At 36.7% G+C, this 19,877-nt stretch overlaps 1 protein-coding gene and 1 long non-coding RNA gene across 5 annotated transcripts in view; both read right to left on the bottom strand.

The window, feature by feature from the left end:
- The window catches only part of LOC309662610, a 592,813-nt gene that overhangs the window by 299,637 nt on the left and 273,299 nt on the right, over positions 1–19,877 (bottom strand). The window lies entirely within an intron of this gene.
- LNPK (lunapark, ER junction formation factor) overlaps positions 1,237–19,877 on the bottom strand; it is a 99,336-nt gene continuing 80,695 nt past the window's right edge. Inside the window, exons 13-14 of one of the 4 annotated variants that reach the window (XR_014264762.1) lie at positions 16,846–18,626; positions 1,237–13,959 (exon numbers count right to left, since the gene is read on the bottom strand). Coding sequence is in view for 1 of the 4 variants with exons in the window: in XM_082465471.1 (XP_082321597.1) it covers positions 18,391–18,626 (236 nt within the window). In the remaining 3 variants the exon portion in view is untranslated. Of the gene's footprint in view, positions 18,627–19,877 lie in introns of all 4 variants that reach the window. The other 3 variants (XR_014264763.1, XM_082465471.1, XM_082465472.1) reach the window with 3 other exon arrangements.

The following is a 19,877-nucleotide window of genomic DNA, read 5'->3' on the forward strand; positions in this document are numbered from 1 at the left end:
GCATTACTTCTTTAACCATCTAAAGGCAGAAGCCTGAACCAAATAACCTCCAAGCCCCATCTAGCTCTTCCATTTTAGGAATATTCAATTTTGGAGGCTCAAGAGCAATTTAATTTTTTTAATGATATATAAATGACAATAACAGTAGATGAAATAGATGTAGATGACAATAAATGTAGATACTAATTGGTAGGAGACCATTGCCCAATACCCTACGTGGAAGAGGAATTTTTCATAGCATAATGATTTTGAAATTCCAACATAACAAGGGAACTTAGTCAAACGAGAGGATAGTTAATCAAGTCAGCCATCAGCGGTACGCATGCTTTGGGGAAACAAGTGTCCAAGGTCTATCAGGGTTTTAGATCCAGGAAGGACCACTTTGTTTATAGCCCTTTGAAGACACACTCATGGAAATCAAAATTTCCACTCTTTGAGATTATTCAACTGATGCATGACCAACAGGCTATACTCTAATCTGTTGCTTTTCACCAAAAGGATTTATCCAGGCCTCTTTTCTTTAGGCTCTTCTCGAAGCTAAGCAGCTCACCCTTTTAATCTGCTTATTCAGCACAAAATATGAAACACAAAATAAAAGCAGTGGTTGACTTTCCATAACTGCCTTTTGTTTTACCCTGTTGGCCCCTTTTTGCCCTATTTGAATAGTAGTGTATCTCCTTCACATTCCAGTCTTAATGAGGTTATTTACCTTGCATACCCAATGAGATTATACCTTATATAATAAATTCTCTTCTCTGAGATATATCTGAGAGGGCAGCCTATTTAACTATTAAAAGGATTAACCTTTTAACTGAGAATGATCTTAAGGCTGGACACAATTTTCATGCTGAGCTTTCAATTACTTAAAGATGTCACCACTGCATACAGAGGTGTTTACATTTACATATACTAGTAGATCAGCCTTAAAAATAGCCACTCGTGGGCTTCCCTGGTGGTGCAGTGGTTGAGAATCTGCCTGCCAATGCAGGAGACATGGGTTCGAGCCCTGGTCTGGGAAGATCCCACATGCCGCAGAGCAACTAGGCCGTGAGCCACAACTACTGAGCCTGCGTGTCTGGAGCTTGTGCTCCGCAACAAGAAAGGCCGTGACAGTGAGAGGCCCGCGCACCGTGATGAAGAGTGGCCCCCGCTTGCCGCAACTAGAGAAAGCCCTCGCACAGAAACGAAGACCCAATACAGCCAAAAAATAAATTAATAAATTAATAAATATTAAAAAAAAAAATAGCCACTCGTTAACTTTGCACAATGGCTGGTAAAGAAAGCTCATTTGTTGCTACGTGTGTATTGCTCTTGCTCATGTGTGTTAATGAAATACATCTGAGCTAAAAATGCAAACTGGGAAGTAAAGAATATCATTTTTAATGCATTAGTATTGCTATCAATTTTATATGCTAACAAAATACATGGAGGGACAATCCATATGGACCCTTCAAATTTCCTTTTAGCCAATAATTGTTCTTTTCTTTCTTCCTCACCCAACTTTTAACCATAAGTGATAACATTAATTGCCTTAATTCTTTTCATATTGTCATTCCAGGTAGGGAACAATAGAATTGGCCAGAAGTCTATAAACAGAAAGGGCATGAGGAAAAGCAAATGGCTTGGGTAATCCACCATTTGAACAATAAGTTTGGCTTTACTTCATCGATTGGGGATGGGGATGGAGATGAGGGGGGAGGCAGTTGGTGGTTGGGGGTTAGGAAAAATAGGAAAAAAAAAGAGTTACTTATTTAGCTTATCTAGATCATTGCATTCAGGTAATGGTAAAAAGAATTTTCACAAATCTATTTTCCTCCAAAATCCAGTTGACTTTTGCATTATGGCACATCTCACTCTCAGATCCTCATAAACATTATAACTTAATCTGCTTGATTAAATGTTGTACTGACCTAAAAAGGAACTGTTTATAGTAATGTCCAAGGCACTGGGAGAGCAGCTCTCTTAAGTCAAAACAATTTGGTCTCTATTCTTAGGAAAGGAATCATTGAAAGGAGAACCTCCCCTTGGACATAAACTACCTTGTCCATCTCCCCCGCAAAAGTCCCAGAAAAATCTAGTCTATTTACTAACGTTCTGGGGCTCATGGATTATTTCTGGAGAACTCAAATATTTATTGATAACCTACCAACTGCTGTGTACTGGGAGTACAGCAGGGAATAAAACTTTCAGAAATTTCTGGCAACATGGATCACTTTCTACAGGGGGAAAGGGTGCAATAAACAAAGATGCAAAATATACACACATTAGCTGGTGATAATATTGCTATTGAATATTAGTGATAATAGAGAAGTTTTAGACAATTTTAACAGAGGAAAAAGCAGGAAAGGGAATGGAGGGATATTATAAGGAAGGTGTTGTCAGGTTAGGTAAGGCAAGTTGATATTTGAGTAAAGACCTGGGGATGGGGGATCCAGCTAAGCAAAAATGTTTAAAGCAGAGGGACAATTAAGAGAAAAGGCTCTGAGGCAGGAGTACGGCTGGCATGTTAGAGGAAGGCCAAGGAGGCCAGTGAGGGCAAAGAGAGATGGGATAATAAGAACAGGAACATCAAGCAGGGGGTGAGGGTGGATAGTGTAGGACTTTATAAGCCATTGCAATGTCTTGGGCTTTTACTCTAAATAATATGGAGAACTGTGAAACTAAACTATGGACTTAAATGTCTGTCAACAGATGAATGGATAAAGAAGATGTGATATATACACAGTGGAATATTATCCAAGCATAAAAAGGAAGAAATCCTGCCCTTTACAACAACATGAATGGACTCTGAGGGCATTGCGCTAAGTGAAATAAGCCAGAGAAAGACAAATACTGTATGATATCACTTGTATGTGGAGTCTTAAAAAGACGAACTCAGAGGAATAGAGAGTAGAGTGGTTGTTACCAGGGATTGGGGGGTGGTGGGAGAAATGGGGAGATACTGGTCAAAGGTTACAAACTTCCAGTTATGAGATTAACAATTTGGGGGATCTAATACACAGCATGGTGGTTGTAGCTAATAATCCTGTACCATACACTAGAACACTGCTAAGAGAGTAGATCTTAACCTTCTCACCACAAAGAGAAATTGTAACCATGTGATAGGATGGAGGGGTGGCCAATACTGTGGTGGTAACCATTTTACAATTTATAATTATATATAATCAACACGTTGTACATCTTAAACTTACACAATGTTATGTGTCAATTATATCTCAATTAACCTGGAAAAAACCCCAACAACAACAAGGAGAACAAAAAAAGATGAGAAACCATGGGAAGGTTTTTGAGTAGAGGAGTCATCAGACCCTATGAACAGGCTTACTTTGGCTGCTGCTGGGAATGGATTGTGAAGCAAGTGGATGAGTGCCTGTTACAATAACCCAGAGGAGAGATGAGAGGGGCTGGGGTCTGAAAGAAGAACAGACACAGAGCTCAGGTCTGAACAGCATGGAGTGAGATTAGAGACTGCTCACAGAGACAGCCAACATCTAGGTTACAAATGAATTTATTTTATAAATTCTAATTCATAAAATTTATGTACTGTGAAATCAATCCATCAGTGAGAACACAACTTAGTGGCCTCCAGTGTTAAAATTTGTAATAAAATACATTGTGTGTACATTCTTTAAAGTCACTACACATCTGCATTAGAAGTTGAGTCAAATGTTTGAGGAATGACAGAGGGACCTGTGGAGTCTAGGGGATCTGTGGAGCACAGCATGAAAACTAGAACTCCCTAGGCTGCTAGGAAAGATGCCATATCCCGTGAAAACTGACGGAGGTGGCCTCAGAACACTCTTGGGAGGCATCAGGAGAGGCGGGGGCTGTTGAAGTGACTGGAAGCAATAGGACATCCCACTTCCTCATCACTTTTCTGGGAGGGCCTAGTCTCACAGCCCTGAACTACTTCCTTACTTGCCTTCCCAAACATCTGGCGATAATGTTTGACAGCAACATGTGTTAGAAGTTTGTGTAGAACGCATGTTCTTTGTGAATAGAACCATCACAGTGCATCAATTACACATAAGAATCAGGAGTCCTGAAAACTACATGCAAAAGCCATAAAGGACTAGGAGAAAGGTTGATACCAACCCCAAATTCAATAGAAGGACATGCAAAGTACTGGGGATGCAGGTGCTGGGTGAGCACAGGATGATTGCAGAGGAAGGATAGGAGAGGAAGGAAGGGGAGAGGGGCCAGACAAGGCAGCTGACTAGTGTGAGGACCTTTGTGGGGCCAGTGCCTGTAACCAAAGGTTAAGTGGAGAAAGGCAGCTGGTCATCAATGCCTAGACCTCCAGGTAAAGCCCAAGGGCATGGGAGCTGTGGACAGCAGCAGTCCATTGCCTTCCCTCCCTGGCTTCAGATGAAGACCTAGATGCACAAGGAAATCCAAAATCAAGGTTTCTTCATTTCATTCAAAAATCTTAAATTTCGGAGAAGATAAGCATCTATATCAGGGGCACAGTGTCCTGCTAGAAACAATTCCAATTCAACAAACATACATGGAGAACGTACTGTTTGCCAAGAACTGTTCTAAGTGGAGAGTTGAAGGTACCTAAGAGACAATTAGTCCCTCAGTGAAAGTGCAATCCAGGAAGAAATCTGCATCCTTTGTATAAATCAAACCGGCATTTGACATGTACTCAGAAAAACATTTCGATACACAAGAAATATTAGATATTTTTCAGTACTTTCAGTAAAAATCTCATTGGAAAGACAAATTTTTTAATGGCACAGAATCAAAGAATTTAGATGTTGGTTTTAGAAATTCACTTAGTACCAAGAATAGAAAGGTAATTTATGTACTGAGCAACTTATAATCACCTTTTCTGCTGTTGTCACAAATCAAGTCAACTCTGTATGGTAGCACAGAAGAGACACAGCTAACACTGAAAGCGGAAAGAATGCGCACTGCTCCTTACTAAGTGGAGGAGGAGCCAGCAAGCAGTACCATATTCTTTTTTAGCTTCTAAAATAATAGTAACATCTCCGATACAGTTTCACAAAATCTGGGCAACCCAAGGAGTGAGTGTCTCACCAAAGGGACTCTTCAAGATTTCCTTCAGAATATTACTATGGAACATTTTTACAGGATATTTTAATCACTTAAAAGTATATAAAGACAAGACAGTATTGCTGGTAAAAAGTCAGCTTGAACAAATGGATAAGACTGGAGGTGGTGTGATACAGTGAAACATTTATGGATCAACCTAGGTTCAAATACTGCCTTTCCCACTTACCAGCTGTGTGACCTTACATGCGTGACTGAATTTCCTGGAACTTCAGTTTCCTTATCTAAAGAACGGAGATAAATAATTTTCTATTTCAAAGAATTCTTCCAAGGATCAAATGACACTGTGTATATGTCTTACAGCAGGTTGGGTATATATTAAGTATTTAGTCAACTATGGTTTCCCCAGTAGGAAACCAGCACATCAGGGGGGCCTCCAGGTACACTAGCCTACATAAATAGACACTTAAAATAACTACCATAAAGTAAGTATTTCTACAAAATCTTAAATGTATTCTAAATTTACCTAATTTTGTAAATCATGAAATTCATTCTCATCTCTATCACAAATTGCCACAAATTCTCAATTTGGGAAGCTTGAGTCAGATTTTGCTATGATTGCTATCATATGATAATTCCAGAGCAATCTGCACTAAGCTACATTACTGCATACTGTACTGTGATTATTTCTAAATGTTTATCAGAACGCAGATTTAGGAAATTATTTAACCATCCATAGGAAGCAGTCTCGACAACTTGTGAGATTTCCAAAGAAATATATTAAGGGAAGATCAAAGATTATGGTGCCATATTGCATAAAACGAAGCAACTGCTTATTAGAAGACAAAAACCTTTGATTCATTCCTCTTAATCAAAGGAATTAATGAGCTATGTATGCCTATGTGCAAAGAAAGGAAGGTGGAGAAAGTATGTAAATGCACAGGGGCTTTCATAAAAATCTACAGGCTGAGAGTACTTTATTTAAGCTGCTGGAAGAAAAAAATTATCTGAGTTTCTCAGATTCCTTCCTAATTTTTAAGTCCATGTTTTTCATAAAGCATTCATTTCTATTCTTTATTCCAAAGTAACAGAGGTCTCTATTTTTTTTCATTTATTCATTCATTCATTCATTCATTTATGGCTGCACTGGGTCTTCGTTGCTGCGCACAGGCTTTTTCTAGTTGTGGCGAGCAGGGGCTACTCTTCGCTGTGGTGCGCGGGCTTCTCATTGCAGTGGCTTCTCTTGCTGCGGAGTACAGGCTCTAGGTGCACGAGCTTCAGTAGTTGTGGCTCGCAGGCTCTCAAGCGTAGGCTCAGTAGTTGTGGCGCATGGGCTTAGTTGTTCGGCGGCATGTGGGATCTTCCTGGACCAGGGCTTGAACCTGTGTCCCCTGAGTTGGCAGGCAGATTCTTAACCACTGCACCACCAGGGGAGTCCTTCTATATTTTTACTGCCCAGATAAACTCATTTTTTTCTCTGCCTTTTGAAGTTGAACTCTTTTTCAAGACTTTGCATATATGAAAATGTTCTGAATTTGGAAATAATTGAACTATTAATTTGAATTTAGAAATCTTTCTGTAACACAGTGATTTGTTGTAGCTCATTATTCTAGATTTTTAATTTTTTACTTTAAAAATTAGACTTGCTAAAAAGTAATGCACATTCTTGATATTCAAAGTACAGGGGGAAAAGGTGAAAAAACAAAGTAACACGTATACTACAACCCAACTATAATTAGTTAAAATTTCTTATATTTTTATAACATTTGTTATAATATTTTTATAAACCCTTCTTTCTCATATATCTATATATTTGTAGATAGATCTATATTTATGTATTTATATAGATATAGATTTATCTCCACAACCTTGTATATGAGACCAGACTAAATATACCATGTAACCTCATATCCACTTTTCTGTTAATATTAAATCTTCAGCATTTTCTCACATTATTAAAAATACTTCAAAAATATTTAAATGCATTATTTAAATACTCGCTCACTTCTGAGCATTTTGATCATCTATTTTTCTCACTATCATAAATAATTCTGTGATGAACTTCATTTTACAATGCAACAGGTTTAGACCTACGAGGCAAATGTACAAACTCAAACTTAAGGTATATTCTGAAGGAGAAATGGAAGAGGAGATACTAGGGGAAGGAGGGAGACCAGGCATTCAAGCGTTCAGCCTGCGTTTGCCTGAGTGTAAGGGAAAAAAACTCATTACCACTTGACAGCTGCTTCGTGGTTTATAAAAAGTTAAGGGTTCAAACCTCTTCCCAGTGACCAGATGCCCATGGCTTCAGGTGCTACGGACCGGTCAGTAACTGACTCACGATTTTGATGACAGTTCATGTGAGAGAAGCTACAGGAGGCAAGTGGGGCCCCACACAGAGCACCTTGCTCAGACACAGTTTGGTTTAAGAATACAACTGTGTACCTATCAATTTATAAAGCATGTAAGCTAAAAGGACTAAAGACTAAAAGGGAACCTAAGGAAGAGAAAGCAGTTAATGCATTACAATGATAGAATGCAGTGAAATAGCTTCTAAAATTTTTATCATTGTGCTTTAGATTTCTTATATTAAAAACCAAGAGAGAAATAGACAAGTATTGGTGAAAAAAACTAATTTTATGACATCATTGCATGAGCAGGAAGCTCCTGGGTTGTGGGGAGGGAACAAGTAGGGGGTTGGGGGGAGGGTGGTGAGACTTTAACATTTATAACATCAAAATCCAGTAAGATACTTTGGGATTCCTTACAATACCCCTACCTTATTTTCAAAATGCAATCTCACTAATCTCACTAACACTGTCGAGTTTTAAGTAATTCTCCTGTCTAAAAATGATCACTGATAAAGCTATCAGCAATCTAAAAACACTCAAGACCCACACACTAAACTATAGTTCCTTTTTTATACTAATTTTGCCACTGCTGTGGCCATTGCTGCTTTGTACCTGGCATATAGCTTCTGGCCATGGGGATAATTTGATGGGTTCTTTAATGCCCAAAGAAAAGGTACTTGAGATTCAATTGTGGTTTTTTTTTAACATCATTAATTTAAATATTGCAGTAATGTTAACTGGTATCTTTGATAGTTAGCTATTCTCCTAGAAGAGAGCTACAGAGTTCCTGCTCTACTGACTCATGGTCCCCTTTGAAAATTAGATGAGAGCTATGTATTCTCTTCATAGAAAAATGTGCATGCACACATATAAAATTCTGCAGAAAATTTCCAGAGGTCCTTGGACTCCCTGAATCCCTGTTAACCTCTATGCCAGAAAGAGAAGAATTTATAGAGAAATAGTAAACAGGCTGAGAGGTGTAAAGGGAGATAAAGGAAGGATGGGAAGTAGACAAGGAAGTTTCCCATTCTAGTCCAGACTTAGCCTAGACTTTCCCTATTTACTTTTCACAGCAGCTCTGTGTACTACATATCATTTTCTTTGGCCAAGGAAACCAAGGTTCAGAGAGGTTACCTAACTTTCCCACAAGGTCATACTGCTGGAAAGTGGCAGAGTCAAAATGCAAGCCTGGTCTCTTGACTTTTTAAGTCCCATGTACATTTCACTTAGGACTTACTAAGTCAACCTACTGCTTTTTCATCTTGGACTTCCTAAGATAGAACTGACCTATTAGAATAACCACCTAGTAGACTATGAACTCCCTGAGAGTAGGGTCCATGTCTCACTCATTTTATATTTCCAGTGCCTGACACACAGAAGGCACTCATCAAAGGAGAAATGAATATATAAATTAACACCCTGGGGCAACAATCCCTTAGACAGTGGGAGAAGCTACATGCAGCTGTGTGTGATCACAAAGATCCTTATCATCACTAAATATTCCTTTAGATGACCACTGGGCACAGACTTCAATACATTTTAAACTACAAATGGTAAAACTCTTGTACAGAACCAGCATTTAATCCTTTTGAAAAATAACCTATTTATAAAACACAAAGTAGCTTTACAACAAACCTGCCTAATGCTATCATGTCAACATCTTTTGATAGTGAACTATTGCATCTTATGAAAACCAAACTCATGTTGAAAATAAGTGCATAAATTAGGACTGTTTTCAAAAGATACTTAACTTTACAAATGTTATAAGAACTTAAATGTATTTTTGTTGTTTTTGCGATAATTGCTCTGAAGATGAAAACTAAAGCACCATTTCAATGTAGTAAAGGTAATTGCTACATTTACTGCTCATGTCATGTTGATGTATGACCATGTATCAAAGGTCATCCTTCTGTACTCATACATTATCAAATTTGAAAGCACAATATTTGATTCTGACCAACCTTTAAACTGCCCACAATGTGTGTGAAAAATAGATGGAGTTCTACCTTGGGTTTAAAAAAAAAAAAATGACCCATGTTTCGGAAGCAGAAGGGTCAAGAAGCCAGTGGCGAGGTTAGATATCAGCACCATGAACCTCGCAGTGTCTTAGCTTATCAGTGAGGTCTAGTACAATGATCACAAGCTAAAATTGCTGTACTAATGAAGACAAAGGTCTAAAAACTTAGATAGCACAGGCCCTCTGACAGAGGGCAGTATCTTGTGGACAATCATGCAGAGATAAGGACATAAATCACCCTTTAGAGACAATAAAACCTATAATGCACAAATTGAATTGTTTACATGTCTATTGGAGACACTGTTAAAAACAGAAGTGTTGGCCGCCATACCTCTTGTTACTCATCTGCAACACAGTAGCCCTGAATTCCACTTCTTCATTAGAAGGCAAGTCATCTGCTCCCCTTCCCCTCTTCCTGCTCCAAACATACAACACTACTGTCCAATTTAGTAGTCCTGTGCCATCCTGACCTAAAAGGAGTGCTGAACATTCATGCTTGCTTCAAACTATTGCTTACAATTGTTTGCTGGGAGGAGAAATTGGTCTTATCAGAATCTCCTAAAACCTGAACAGCTGCTGCTCTTGCCTTTGCTGGTTGGGGGAGGGGAGGAGGTGTGGCAGGGTGGGGCGTCAGGCAGCAGGGAAGGAAGAATCCCCACTCTTCAGTAAGGATTGTGGCTGTCTTTAAATAAATAAAACGCCATTTAATTCCATCAAGCCCAACTACAGGAGACTGCCTTATTGAAGAGAAGAAAGATCATACAAACATACAAAAAGAATCCAGATCTTCAAAAACCAAAAGAAAAAAAAAAAATCATTCTGAAAAGAATCCACAACGTCCACCCAAAACATGTTTCAAGCATATCAATTTTATTTCAGCCAATTCTCAGGTTAGATTATTTTATAAAATTCATAACATCCTATACTGAAAACTCATTTATTCTTTGGCTGTATGAACACTCATAATTGAGAATACAAATTCACTCCAAAATTTGATTCCTTCTTGTTCCTAGGAAAAGGGTTTTTTTTAAGCATACCACTGTAATTTAATAAAATATGTCAACTCTTGGCAGGTAGGCCAAGCCTTTAGAATTCTTGCTATAGACAATAAGGCACAAGTAGCCTTTCTCATTTTCAGAAAAAAATAACATAGCTGACTACAATTCATAAAATATACCACACTAATGCAAGTTTTAATTATACTTGCCATGTACTGTAAACTTTGCCTTTAATGATTTTTTGAGGAAAGTACTCAATTTTAAGGTCTGAATTCCTATAGCTTATATACTGAAAGAGGAAATATTCTTAAATTATATATATATATGTATATATATAGTGCGTGTGTGTGTGTGTGTGTGAGTGCGTGTGTGTGTGTGTGTCCAGGCTCCACCAATGTCCAAAAAGCAGCAACTTAATCCATAAAATTCCTAACTTAATGTCAGTTGCAACATTAAATGGTCAGAAATGAGATAATGAATAAAAATAAACATAAAACAAGGTATTTTTAAAAACCTCATTCCACAGGTAAGTAAAATATGGGATCGGGGGTGGGGGGAGTATAGGGATCTTCAAGAATGGGAGTTTGCTAAAGAACACAAATTATACATACAATTTAGAAATCATACCCAAACAATGGACTCACATGAGTCAAGGAAGAGCTCTGACACTGTGGTCCCCCCCAGCACACCAGTTCTTAGGCCTTCTCCAGGTCTGTTCATTCACAGTTATTGAGCATCTATATCAGGCATTAAGAATTCAAAACAAATGAATCCTCCCCACCCTCAGTGTGCTCACAGTTTCCATTTTCTTATATCTTGAGCCAGTCCTTCTCACTTTCTAGCCCCAATTACTATATTTGTAGGAGTTTCAGATGGAAGTAGCACACCAACCACTAGTGCTGATCAACTCAGGTCTATCACTTATAGGAATCCACTCTCTAAACGTACATGTAGCAGAGACCATGCCAGGTTTTAGTTTTGTTTTAATTTGTGCTGTTTTGTTTGAAGAGAAAAAAAGTGAGAAAATAAAAACTGAGAAACATGGCCTTTCTTCAGTGTTTACAATCAAATGAGGGAGGCAAACATCAGGAGACTACAAGTTACACCTGGTATATAAAGTACACTGGGAACAAAAGGCAAGTGACTGCTTAGGAAGGCTGAGGAAATCACTCAGATTACAGACAGAGTTAGTCCTTAAAGAAATGAGAGTTGACAAGAGTAGCGTCATGCAAGATCAGCGCAGGGCATCTCTCAGAAGTATGAAAGACTCACCTGTGGTCAGAGCGCGAGGGAGAATAGTGGGAGACGAGGCCAGAAAAGTGATTTAGATTCTGAGGGCATGCTTACAAGCCACCTAAGGAGTTGGCCATACACAAAGGAGCCTTACAATAATTTTTAAAGTTTATGTTTTAGAAAACTCCAACAGCAATGTGGACAATGTATTAAAAAAAAAAAAAAGACAAAAGTGTCCATTGGAATTTTCCTAAATTGTGAGAAACAAGCTTTCTGGCCCTTTCCCTTCTCAATAATTCAAATAATTTGAGATTTGCAAAATTCTTCACACTATAAAATCTGCATTAAGACTGCAGTGGTATTTCCCATTGTGCGTGTGTGTTCATGCACACATACTACCACTCAACAGATAATTTATTATCTCTTCTATATGCCAGGCACTAGGAATATAATTAGCAAAACCAGACATGTCCTTGCCTTCAAGGAGTTCATAGTCTGGTGCAAAAGATAATATTATGAAAGCATTTCAAGGGGAGGGTATGTGTGAGTGGAAAGTCTGACAAGTGTTAGGCTAAGAGAAGATTGCCCTGAAGAAGTAACAACTGAGTTATCACAAAAATGAGAAACCCAGGAGCCTGGGTCTATTTCTTTCAGCTACCAAAGAAAAAGAAGTAGAGAACTCGTAGGTAGTAGCGAAAAGGACAGGACTTAAAGATCCTAGGTTCCAGTTCCATTTAAAATATCCATAAACTAAGTGATCTTGGGAAATTAATTTAATCCCTGCTTGACAGGATTCCATCCTCTCACATAGCTCATAGTCTCACACAGACTGTAAGGGAATGTATATGAAAGTACCCAGAGCACAGTGCCTGACCAAGAATAGGTATTCAAAAAAATGTTCATTTAATTCCCCACTTTCTTTATCCTTCAAAATCAGACTAAGATAGAAATATTTATTTCCACAAAAATAAATGATTTTTCCCAGTTTTCCTAAATCAAGTGCCAGGGATCTGGTAAAAGTCTTTGGCAGTTGAAGATTTGGCCTATTCTCATATAATCCTGGAATAAGAACTTAAAAAACTAATTTATGAGGGAGATTTTTGAGAACTCTTTTTAATCTTCTCAGAGTGCTTCCAGATTCTATCAGTTGTGCTGCCAAAGAAAAAAGGAAGGCATAAATATCTTTTTAAAGAGAGAAAAATGCCTAAAGCAGAAACTCTAGGTTTTAAAAAACATCAAATAATACAGAACTACATAAGTGGATAGTATTTTCTTCTCCTAAAACTACATGAGTAGTATAAATTAAACTACATATAACAGGACCTTTGAAGGAGAAAGAATGGGAAATTAAATGGAATCTAAGTTTCATACAAAGGCAAACTGATAAAGGTAACTGGAGGGATATCTACTATCCAATAAATGCAACAATTTTTTAAAAGGAATTTTTAAATAGTATTAAAGTAGAAAATGTAGATTAGTTTCTGAGGAGGAAAGAAATTTGACAAATAAATAGTTTATGGATTGATACAATTTAATAAGGTTTAATTCTGTACTCATTTTAATTTTTATTCTTATGATTATATTCTCATAAATGTACTTTTCTATATTTATATGTTTATCTTTCCAAACTCAGAGCCTGAATCTGTGGACATTAATCAAACACTTTAAAGGAGGTCACCAGCAAACTTGTTAACCAGTCTCATTGGCTTCCATCTTTTTTTATGCATAATAAAGTCAACTGACCAAGTGACCATGAACAGAGACTGACTGGGGCTCCTGTTTTTTAGTAGCTGTTCCTCTTCAGCTCTGACCATGTTGTTGTGTGATTATCTCAACTGGTTTTAATCAAGACAGAAACTGAAGCTCTACCACTGGACTGTTTAAAAATAAGACACTAGTTTCTTGTATTAAAATTGTTTGCAGTAACAGCAACAACACAAAATCTGTTTGTTTTATGTCCACATTTTACTTATTAACTTGGTAGAGTTAATATATTTAGGTCTTTAGTAACTTTGAAAAAAGTCAAATTACAAATTGTAAGATTTAGCAGATCATTGATTCACAACTATCTCTATCTTGGTCTATCTTTACATAAGTACTTTTATTATTTTTAATAGCTCTTTGGGAGTTCACAAACTATATCTAAATCCCTTCTATAATTTTTACAATGAATTGAAGTTATACTAGATGACTTACCACATTATTTTTCTTTCAATTTTCTAAAGCAGCTGTTCTCCATAATTGCTTCAAAATAGCTACCATAATTCCATAAATTATGCTCATTCTTCGACCCTTCCGCTAACTGATCTGCACACAAGCCAACAGGTAATACTGTAGAGTAATACTGTAAAGTGGTATAAGGAAAAAAATAAGGAAAAAGTTTTAAGATAGTTAAGTAGTCACTGTCAGCTGGAAATAGAAGTAAACATGTTACATATTTTAAATAATCTTAATCTCTAACACCAATACTGATTGTATATAAATGGTGTGTAAAATGTATAAAAATGGTGGTTTAATATAAAGCATCCTACATTAAGAGCTGAGATCTGAGTTCTGACTTGGCTCAGGTAGCTAGCTCTCCCTATGACTTTGTATAAGTCATTTAGTATTTCCAACACTCAGCATACAATATTTAATGAAAAAAATCATTATATAATTAGAATCTTTCCCCCCCACCTCATGAAATGGTAGCTCTCCTGATTCAATTATGTTCACCAAACAATAGTGATTGTGTGTCTAATGCATACAATGAGAAAGACCAATTACAAGAATAAAGGGCAAAGCTTAATAACAATAATTAGCAAAATTTCTAAACTTGGGTTCTAACTGGAACTATTTCAATTGAATTCAACAACTACTTACTGAGTGTCCCCATATCTATGTGAGTGGGAAGATACCCCAGGCAGAGAAAGAGTACCAGGAGACTGGGGGATTAGAGAAAAAAACACTGCATATGCAAACCACAGAAAACGGTATAGCTACATTAAAAACATGGGGGAACAAGGGGAGAGGAACAGTGGCAGTAGCTGTGGTGAGAAATGCCAGAGTTAACTAGGAGCAAAATTACACAGGCTTTGTGGGCCATATGGGTAAGTTTGGACCCCATTCTAAGAACAATGAGGAATAATTAAAGGGTTTAAGCAATGGTATGACATGATTTGTTTTCCAATTGTGAAAACTCTTTCAGGCTACAGTGCACAGAATAGATAGCTGTGGGCAAGACGGGAGACGAGAAAACCAGTTAAGAGACAGTTTTGAGACGAAGGAGGCTTGAATTAGAAGGCAGTACAACAGTAATAAGAAGTAAGACTTCTGAAGTCATTTGCCTGCATTCAAACCCCAGACTTTCCACTTACCAAGTTGCTTACTCCCTACACCTCTTTTCTCATCTATAATCCAGAGGAAAAAATCCTCACAGGGTTCTTGCCAAAGAACAAATAAAATAATACTCATACAACAGTTGGCATGTTGACTGGCACATAGTTAGAATGCAAATGTTTACTATCATTAAGTAATGTTAATGGGATGGAGAAATGAGAATATAACTGAAAGATGTTTAGGATACAGAAATTGACAGTTAAGGTACAGGAAAAGGGTAAAGGAATGAGTGAACAGATTCTAGTTTCTGGCTTAAATAGTGGCACTATTTGATGAGATGAGAAACACAAAGTTTGAAGGAGAAAATAGTGTTCATTTTTTAATAAATTGATTGAGAAAGACATTCCAACAGGCAGGTGAATATATCGCTCTAAAGTGAAGGAAACAGATCAAGGGTGAAGATCTGAGAATGAGAGAGACAGATGGTAATTAAATCCATTGGGGTTGACCAGGACCTCTAGAGAGAGAATACATAGAGTGAAGAAATGCTGACAAGGTAAAAAGTATGAAACACCAACATTTAAAGGATGGGCAGGGGAAGAGAAGCCTGCAAAGGACACAGAGAAAGGGGCCAGAGAAATAAGAACAATAGTGTGAGAAGTCAAAAGCCAAAAGAAAAAAAGTGTTTCAAACTAAAGGAAGTACTCAACAGTGTCAATACTGCCAAGCAGTGGAATAAGTTAAGGACTGAGAGTCTTCACTGGATTTAGCAACAAAGTTATTCATTCACATAATAAATGTGTCAAACATTGTGCTAGGCCCTGGAGAAACAGGGGTAAATAAGACAAGAGTCTTGCACACACAGACTCTAAGTCTTGAAGAGATACAGTAAACTAGTAAACAGATAAAATACTTACACATTATGATAATAAAGTAACATGACAGAGTAAAAGGCAGAGGCTAGTTTTAGATGCGGAGCTTGGGAGGGCATTTCTCTGAAGAAAGAACATTTAAGCTGAGACCTAAGATGGGAAAGGGTTTAGCTTGGTCAGAGAACTGAAAGAGGCCCTGAGACTGCAGCATAATGGTGGAAGAGCCAAGGAGAGAGAAGCCAGGTCATGACTGTAGATTACGCTGAGGGTATAGTGAGAAAAATTTAGGTGATGACCTGTTGAGCATTAGTAAGTAGGGAAGTTAAGATCACTCTAACTAACAGCACTTATTAGTTTGCTTTTCCTCATTTATACTAGTCTTAATAATCAGAAATAGGACATTTTACCACTCTTTCAACCGTTAGCTGTTTATTACAATGTCAAAATAAACTTTTCTATTTTAAAGGGTACTATATGATTACAGTATGTTACCCGTTGCATTAATTTACCTTTTAACCTTTTAACCTTCTTCCATAGATACTTTTCATAATATCTGCTTAATTCTATCATTAAATTATATTTCTCTGAGGTACTCCTCATTTTCCAGTAATGTACATCAGAATTTGAATGCTTTATAACAAGAAGACTCAGCAAGGTGTTACTAAAGTGTTATGGGCCAATAACACACAAAAAATCTGATGGGCTTCATCAAAAAAAAAAAAAAAAAAAAGAGAGAGTGTCTATATCCTGTAGTATTATATTCCACAGTTTCAGGTTCCTATTTTCTTAACCTATGCATTTATATACATGTATATGATAAAGAAAAGCTGATGCAGAAAACTTTGGCTTGATTTTGAACAGCTGAATTATATGTGCATATTGTTTTTTCATTTCCTTATCTGCAAGAGGAAGAATTTATAGCCCTTCCATATTTCACAAGGATATCAATAGTATAAAATGCTACCATTTACTTAATATCTATTAATTATCAGGCAGTGAGCTAGGCACACTACATAAATTATTTTTAATTGTCCCCATACCTGAAAAAGTAGGTATTATTCTTCCAATTTTACAGATGAAAAAACAGTCTCAGAGAGATCAGCTGATTTGCCCAAGACTGAAGAGCTGGAATTTAAGCCCAGTCCTGTAATCTTGAAAACTCTGGTCACTATACCATGATGCCTCAGACTATCAACAGATTTAGGTTCCTTAAAAATACCTATCAGATATAAGATATTAAATCATAAAGATGAATTTTTAAATGGTAACAAATGGTATTTTATTAAATTTTTAATAAACTGTGTACAACTTAGAAATACTTGCCATATACACCATTCCTATATATTCCTCCCTTTGGCATAACTTGATTTCAATTTTTTTTTAATAATAGAGAAGAGAGATAAAAGGAAGAGAGAAAAGATAACAACACTGTACTTAAAGTACAAGAATTACTATTCTGGGTCAAAAAAATTTCCCAGTTAATCCTTAATACACATATTAAATCCAATGAACTACTAGTAATTAACTGCCTATTCTCACAAAACTATGTCTCTCAAAATTAAAAACTACAAATGGCCTAAGGATTTCATGAATCAGAAAAATCTAACCTCTGATTAGAACCTCTAAATGTCACTATTTCTCTGAATTTGAAAGGCAACAAGTCTGAATAAAAAGATCATAATTTGCTCTTAGCAAAATCTATTGATTTATTGAATTGTGAGCTTTTCCTCCTAAGACTTTTCAGGTAGCCATGTCAGCCACCAAGATACTGTCTGAAAAAGTCTAGGTATTTAACAGAAAGAAATTGCTGCCAGATCATCTTTATTTTCCTTAACAAAATACATAATAGAGCACAAAATTCACTTATAATATCATCATTTTACAAATATAAATAATGCTCAAAATTCAAGTACAGTCAAGTGCAGAGATAGTTCCTATATGTTAATATGTAAACATAAGCTAATTATATACATCAGGTACCTCTGGCCCAGGTGCAAAAAAAGAGACATCAAAATTAACACTGCACTTGACTGTTCGACTGCATTCTTACTGAGAATTCATACCAATGCCTATATTGTTACTGTAGTAACTTTCATACCTCTTAATATAAATGCCTAAATAGACATTTTACCCCTTGGAAAATATCTCAAGAGTTAAAATTCTATCCATTTGAATGATGTAGTATTAAAAATCTTAATTGAGTTTCATTCCTTAAAACAAACGCTATTAGAACTTATTCCTAACCAAAGTTCTTCCTATGTCAAAATGGATAGTATTTACAGGTCACAAATAAAAAACAAAACTGCTATATTTGTTTACATTTAGAATGGAAAAAAATACCTAAAAGCTGTCTAAACAGTGTGGGTTTTATACATTAAAAAGGATTTTACTTTACTGATATCACTTGCTTTTAATTTTAATAGCAGTAGACATAACTTTGACATATTGAAATAGCTAGGCAATCGGAAATTCAGATGACATCAAGCATGTCTTTAGAGGGGGGAAAAAAAAGCACCACCTAAGAAAGCAATAACTGACATCAACAAGACTACAAATATCCAGTTGAAGGCACGTGGAAGCATTTACTACATTGTCGAAGATTCTCCACTTAGTTCAGGATTAGGAATAGCATCAGCTCTGGGAACTGCTGATTTGGCTTTATTCATTGAGGTTTCCTCATTCTCGGTCTCTTCTTGCTTCTCCTCTGGTTTCTCTGTGCCAGATGCTTGTTCAATCACTGGGTCTGTCTGCTCTGTATCCAGTATTTTGTCATCTGTCTGCTCTGTACTGTTATCTAGAACATCTTGTTCTTCTAAAGATTCTGAAAAGATAAAGAGTCAAGACTTTAGGTATACCCAAATGTTAAAACTACTAAATAAGATAAGCACATGCAAACATGGACTAAGAAACAGTAGAATGGTCTAACATTAACCTAAAAAATCTTTAAAAATATGTACTTAACTCCCTACAGCATACCATATATGAATTGGTATGAATGAAGGAAAAAACAAATTGGGGGGAAACAAACCCACAAACATACTTTTACCTAAAGACCCATAGTTCATGAAATATATGAACTTTCATAATATTTAAGAACTTCAAGATGGGTATGAAAGTTGAATGTCCAAATATATCAAAGTCCCAACAGAATTATGTGCTATAAGACAACAGCCCAGCAAAAATAGCAAATGTATTAACTCCCAGATTATGTTTCCTGAAGGAACTGGTCTCCCTTGCGTCCAAGCAACGCTGTGACCAATGTGTAAATGTGTACCTTTGTGTGTGTGTGTATGTGGCGTGATTTCCCACACTGATTTACATCTCTATTGTCCATGACTGGGGAGGTCTGCATCCACCTTTTCCAAAGGCATGACAAATCTTCCCTCATCCCTCTGCAAGACAAGTCCTCAGGATTTAAACCTCTGGGTCAGAATATGCTACATACCTTGAATGCTAGGGAGAGAAAGGGAAGGGTCTTTTGCCCCTGTCTCCATAGCGGAGGCCAAGTAAGGGTCTTGGTTCCTACCTGAAAACTTACTCCCTTCAAACTCTCTTTTGAGTTTCATTAAATTCAAATCTCTTAATAATAATTTAATAATAACAACTTTAATTCTTTAAAGTTTATAGAAAGGGATAGGAAAGGGAATGACAGGAGCAGAAAGCTTTGAGCCACCCAATTTCCAAATCAAAGATAAAAACCTAACTTTGAGGTGTTTCTTTGTTTTGTTTTTGTAATAAACAGCAACTAATATTATTGTTAGGAGAAATATGGTTAAACTACATCGGCTAAGCAAATAAGCCGATTTTCATACCATCACAAAAGATCCCTTGCAATAAACTACAAATGTTACTAATTCAAAAAATCTGGAGGAAAGGTCAGTCTACACTAGTAAAAAGTTCTAGTTTTGTTCCTTATATAGGACAGGCCAGAATTTTGCTAAATAGAATTAATTAATAGTTCTGCAAAGAAATTATGTGCTATACGCACACATATAGACATGGAGGTCTTAACAAATTCATGGTTTTATCATATCAGTTTTAATGAATACAAATTATCTATAAATCACACACT

Source organism: Balaenoptera physalus (genome assembly GCF_965194825.1).
Source record: "Balaenoptera physalus genome assembly, chromosome: 6".
Lineage (NCBI taxonomy): Eukaryota > Metazoa > Chordata > Mammalia > Artiodactyla > Balaenopteridae > Balaenoptera > Balaenoptera physalus.